The 6,000-nt window shown below is 34.1% G+C and overlaps 1 protein-coding gene across 1 annotated transcript in view; it reads left to right on the top strand.

The window, feature by feature from the left end:
• Positions 1 to 6,000, top strand: part of KIF5B (kinesin family member 5B) — a 31,607-nt gene that overhangs the window by 5,942 nt on the left and 19,665 nt on the right. The window contains exons 3-10 of the mRNA XM_009587938.1: positions 4 to 77; positions 552 to 656; positions 1,055 to 1,103; positions 1,435 to 1,490; positions 1,599 to 1,686; positions 3,193 to 3,317; positions 5,018 to 5,122; positions 5,555 to 5,700. Coding sequence (XP_009586233.1) covers positions 4 to 77; positions 552 to 656; positions 1,055 to 1,103; positions 1,435 to 1,490; positions 1,599 to 1,686; positions 3,193 to 3,317; positions 5,018 to 5,122; positions 5,555 to 5,700 — 748 coding nt within the window. The remainder of the gene's footprint in view (positions 1 to 3; positions 78 to 551; positions 657 to 1,054; positions 1,104 to 1,434; positions 1,491 to 1,598; positions 1,687 to 3,192; positions 3,318 to 5,017; positions 5,123 to 5,554; positions 5,701 to 6,000) is intronic.

Raw genomic sequence — 6,000 nt, 5'->3', positions numbered from 1 at the left:
TAGATGTACTTGAGGGATACAATGGTACAATATTTGCTTACGGGCAAACATCGTCTGGAAAGACACACACTATGGAAGTAAGAAATCTTAAAGTAATTTTGCTTCTAATGTCACTGTCATCTCTTTTCATCACAATAGTCTTATCTTTCTAGAAATAAGATGTCTGCTTGTTTTCGTCTTGCAATTTTAATTTTCTTTCCATTGCAACATTTTTATACCCAAAATGTTTTTTTTAGAACTGAGAATGGCAATTACTGTATTTTTTCTCATTCTGCCTTCAGTAGCAGGATGAGAAACACAAGAATAATGTTAATATACATTTTTGCTTTTAGTAGTTTGGGAGATTTCTGAGATTTGTTCTTTTCACTCCTGGCAAATGCTGGGCCTAAATGGATGGTCAAGACTTTCCTTTCTATATAAAATAAGTGCATTGTACCTGTCAACATTTTAAAACGAATTTGACTGTTAACTGTTTGTTTTGCCTTTGGATACTGTTTGTGATGTTGGATTCAGTATGAATGTTTCATTTTATTGTATCTTTTTCTAATAAGGGGAAGCTTCATGACCCGGATGGAATGGGTATTATTCCAAGAATAGTGCAAGATATTTTTAATTACATTTACTCTATGGATGAGAATCTTGAGTTTCATATTAAGGTAAACTTTTCTTCATTGTTACTTATTTAATCTATATTAAAACTGGAAGTAGTCTATGGTTAAATGGATGTTCTGTATCTGTTTCAAATGCCTGTAACTTGGAAAATCTAAATGTGAGTTATTTCTGAAGTAACTGACTCTTCTTAAAGAAGAATTACGTTAACACTTTAATCTTGTTTCCATTAAACATTGATGGTAGCTATCCTGATAACCTATGGCTTGAAGCTTTTGATCAAAATAGTTTCTGCTTTAAGGTGTATTTTAGTTCACCCTTAAGGACTTGAGCTAGATGTGGTATTATGTGGGAGGTCATAATAATCATGCTGGATCCTTCTGATCAAAAAGCAAAGCATTTTTGCTTTCTGATGCTGTATCTTTATTCCCCTTCCCACTTCTAGGTGTCATATTTTGAAATATACTTGGATAAAATAAGGGACCTTTTGGATGGTAAGCCTTTTATTTATATTGAACATAAAAAATAAATTGTTCTGGAGAGAGAGATTAAAAAAAAAAACCTCAAAACCCTTTTTATGATACTAAGATAGGTATGGAGTATGCTAATAACCTGTAAATGATAAGGGTACATCAAAATAAGAAAGCATGGAGCTAATCTATATAATAATACTAAAGCTGCAGTAGTGATGTTTCATGTATATTAAGTTTTTTAAAAAGTGTTGCTGAGAAATAACATCAATGACTCAGACATGCGTTGTACACAGCTCATTCATTTTGCAAAGAAATCATATATACCTTAGCTTTGGAACTTTTTCTCTTCCAGTTTCAAAGACCAATCTTTCGGTACATGAGGACAAAAATAGAGTTCCCTATGTAAAGGTGAGCATCAATCTGATATGTTTTAATCTTTCACTCCTTTAGTGTACACAATTTACTTCTGGCTTGTTGGTGTGGTGGGTTTTTGCCTTTTTTTTTTTTTTTCCAAAGGGTTGCACAGAGCGTTTTGTATGTAGTCCAGAAGAAGTTATGGATACTATAGATGAAGGAAAATCAAACCGACATGTAGCAGTTACAAGTAAGTGTTGTATTTTGTCTCCTTTTAGTGCTTTATTGACTGGTATGCCTTAAAAAGTAGGGAAGACAAAAATAATGAGCTAAATAATTCAGGTTTTTGAAAGAGTCTAGCATAAGCAGTTTCAACATGTCTTTCAGAAACAAGTATTTCAATTAATTTCTTGTTAGATGTTGTTACTTAGACTTGGATTGAAAGGAGAGAGTAAGTGGTCAGTGAAAAGCTCTGAATCATTGAGAAAAAGGTGTAGTTCTGCATTAGGAATTGTGCAAAATCCCAGTTTGTGGCATTTGTTTCAATTAACGTATGAATCTTTAAGGTGCTGTGGCCTGTCTATAGTTCGGCCATTCTGTTGTGAATTCTAAGAAAAGCTTATATATTCAGACATGCTGCAGATTTAAGCATCATCCCAACGTCCCATGCTTTTTGGCCTGTGGCATGCAACAGAGTTGAAAGGAGCCATGTCATAGGTCACCGAATTCCCACAAGAAGCAGGACTAGGAAGTGGCAGGACTACTTAAAGAAAAGAAAAAAAAAAAAAAAAAAAAGATGAGGTGCATGCAAAATAATACTTCAGTTCTTAGCGACTGAAGTGACTGTCAGAAATCTTTGAGAGCCAGTTTGAGGGTGAGTTTCACAATCTTCCTGTGTCTAGTTCTTTATTCAGGAAAAGAGAGAATATACACTCATTAAGAAAATGAAAGATTTTTCTTCTCATTTCTTTGGTTAAGGATCAAAAATTAAAATATGATGTTCCTTTTAAGGAATGACTCAGTCCTGCATTTCAGCTTCGTTGCTCCTAGGTAGTAAGGTTCTGAAGTGAAGACCAGACTAAGTAATGGAGAAATAGCAAAAATTTGGATAGAAAGATATTATTCTATGTTAAGCTGCTTCTGTGGCATCAATAAGCTGGTCCTTTTAGGCCTCTGAGGGATTTATGGTTAAAAGGAAGAAGAAATAGGCAGATGTTCTCATTCAGATTGCAGTCAGCTTAAGTTTCGTTAATGAACTAAAATAGTTCTTTAAATTCAGTAAGTCTTGTTTACTCTGCGTGTTTCACAGCAGAGGGAACAGTAGGTATTTAAACCAGAAAGGGATGAAAGGTTATGGCCATCTAGTTCAAATTTTCACAAAAGGATAAAATGTGATACATTGTAAATCTACCAAAAAAAAAAAAAAAAAAAAAGAATATGTTCTGGTATCAGAATGTAAATGTGCTTTCTGTTCTAATAAGGTAAATTAAATGTGTGAAATCTATAGTTGACAGGCTAGCAAATCTTATCAGTGAGCTTATGTGGTATTAATAGAAGCCCAAGGGAGACTGGATCTTTGTTACTCAATTAGACGATACTATTGATTTTGCTGCCTCTAATTTTATTGTCATTGAGAGATTACTCTGTACAGTTTCATTGGGTTTAGATCTGTCGCTTCACTGTGGGAAGATACCATTTTGTTAAGTTAGTTTGGTTGTACAAATATTTTTGACAATTTATATATTTTGGATTATAGATATGAATGAACACAGCTCCCGAAGTCATAGTATTTTCCTTATTAATGTAAAACAAGAGAATACTCAAACAGAACAGAAACTAAGTGGAAAACTTTACCTTGTGGACTTGGCAGGTAGTGAAAAGGTAATTCTAAATTTCTTTTTCTGCTCTGAAGAATGCCAGTTATTCTTTGCAATCAAATATTTTACATTAATGTAATACTGATTGTTCAGTTGTCATCTCTGAAGTGTTTTAATTTTGACTTTGAAATCTGGTTTCTGAATCCTAGTCTAGGTTGGCTATTAGGTACTACCTCTTTAAGCTGATCTGCATTTCTGCAGTAAGGATTTGTAAATGTGGAATAGGGTGAGGAAACAGGCTAGAGTTCCATCTTGGTATCTGTAAGAGCAAGAAAGTGTGCAGGTGTGTTGGGTAGCCAGGTACTGGAATAAAGAGTTTTATGGATGTGAAATATCTGACTTTTCTTATTTAGTAGTACCAAGTTTCTTAATTTGAAATTCTGATTAACATTGTTTAAAATGACAGCTTGCTTTCCTGTGTCAGTGGCTTAAAGCAGGAAAGGAAATATGTACCATTTTGCTTATTCTCTATCAGTTATAGACCGTAATTTAGCCTTTTAAGAGCTGGATTTGCATTCTTTTAATCTTTGCTTCTGGGGTATTCCCCATCTTTTTCAGTCCTTTCTGCTTGCTGTTTTCGTTCCTCATGTCCTTGTTCTATGGCCTCATTGTTGTCTCTGATCCTGTGTTTATTCTGCAATGTGTTTCTTAGTAGTGGTCTTTTTTTTTTTTTTTTTTTTTTAATGAGAATGAAACGAAGCATTAAAGTGAGAACAAAGTTAAAGAAAAAGGCTGGGTTGCAGGTCTCCTTTATCTGTAGTTTTGTTCCTTTCACTGTTTATTTCAAACTTTGCTTTCGCGCTTCTCCCAGTCTCTGAAGTACGCAAGGTTTTTTGATGCCTTGTCTTGGGTTGGTTTAAACATAGGCAAATAGAATTGCTTAGTTGTAGTCATGATCACAGCTTGGTGAGAATAGTAAAGGGAGGGTTATAGAATTATAAATCAAATTCACCCCTTGAGGCAGAAGAGCTAAGGTAAATAGAATGGTGTCAGGGTAGAATTTTTTTCACTTTTCTGCTGATATCTACTTAAGTTCCTAGAGCACTCATTCAGCCTCTAAAATCTGTTCTCACAAATTCTTGCTAATATAGACTCTTTGCTGTATTTTCCGGGGGGGTGTGGTGGGGGAGAGTAGTAGTGTGTGGCTTGTTTGGGGTTTGATTGGTTTTGTGTTGTCGTGGGGTTTTCTTTGTTTTTTGGTTGGTTTTATGTTTGTTTGTTCATTTGTTTTATTGTTGTTTTTTGTTTTAAGGATGACCTCTGGACAAACTATATAGACCTTCTCATTAAGACAAAGTTCTAACTCTTGGTTGCTTTCATATTGTAAATTATTCATAACGCTTATTTCCTTTTACTTTAAGGAATTCAAACTTTTTGACAAACTTCACACAACTTTGTTTATCTGATAGAAATTTTTAACCATATATTTGTCTTCTATGAAAAGGCGTACTTTGCAGGGAAAATATTCACTTCAATTTAAAAAATCAGAAACATCTTCAAACACTGAGTTTTGAATGAAAAATTGATGGTGAATCAGGGAAGGAGTCTGAGGAGGAGTTTGCTTATTCTAATCCAACTTGCTTATGAGTACCTCATAAAGTCAGGGAGACTGACTGAAAAGTGGAAAAATCACTCAAGTTTTATACTAAATGTGGAAGGTGTTTTTTGAAGATGCATTTAGTAATTTACCGAAATATTGTATAGGTTAGTAAAACTGGAGCAGAAGGTGCTGTGCTGGATGAGGCTAAGAACATCAACAAGTCTTTATCTGCTCTTGGAAACGTCATCTCAGCTTTGGCTGAAAGCAGTGTAAGTGTTCTCTTTTGTATTTTCATACTACAAGGTTAAAGGCTTGCATCTCTGAACGTGATATTATGCAGAAATTCTTTACTGATCTTGGTGATATGCATGGAGTCTTTTAAACTAATCCAATGCATCAATGGATTGCAAACAGCTGTTATTGTTGTACTGTATTGACACTGATGATTAATAAAGTTACAGTTAATGTTGAGGGACCTAAGCATCATACGGACAGTTTTCTTGTACTCTAGAAGTTACCAAACATAGAAGTACAATTTTATGTCATCCCATATGTGTTCAGTCTCATGTTTTATGAATTAAAGTAGAATTTAATGTCTTTCTAATGAAGTTATACCTAGCAAAAACATAGCTCTTATTTCAACAAATTCAGTAATGTGTCTGAAAAACTGTGACTGATTCATTTAACCATTTTCTTGGTAGACTTATGTTCCATATCGTGATAGCAAAATGACCAGAATCCTTCAAGATTCACTAGGGGGTAATTGCAGAACCACTATTGTTATTTGCTGTTCTCCGTCTTCATACAATGAATCTGAAACTAAATCTACTCTTCTGTTTGGCCAAAGGTGAGTACATTACTTAATGTTTTTCTCTTGCTATGGTTGGAAATAAGTGCAGAACGAGAAATAAGTAAGTTACTCCATTAAGATTCCTGAACCAAACTAATTAGAATGTTTACTTTCTGTAATTCTTCAGTGCACACTTGTCTAAGTGCTGTGATCTATCTTATCTACATAAAAATCCTTAAACTTGGCAGGATCCTGAAGACTCGGTATTTCCAGGAAGACAGCGTATAGTTAGGTTCAAAATGCAGTTTAATATATAGTCTTGGAGGGTAATTAATACTCTTTCTTTTTTTTTTCTTT

The sequence above is a fragment of the Fulmarus glacialis genome, unplaced genomic scaffold (assembly GCF_000690835.1).
Source record: "Fulmarus glacialis isolate BGI_N327 unplaced genomic scaffold, ASM69083v1 scaffold19611, whole genome shotgun sequence".
In the NCBI taxonomy this organism is placed as follows: Eukaryota; Metazoa; Chordata; class Aves; order Procellariiformes; family Procellariidae; genus Fulmarus; species Fulmarus glacialis.
This window is presented reverse-complemented; position numbering and strand designations above follow the sequence as displayed.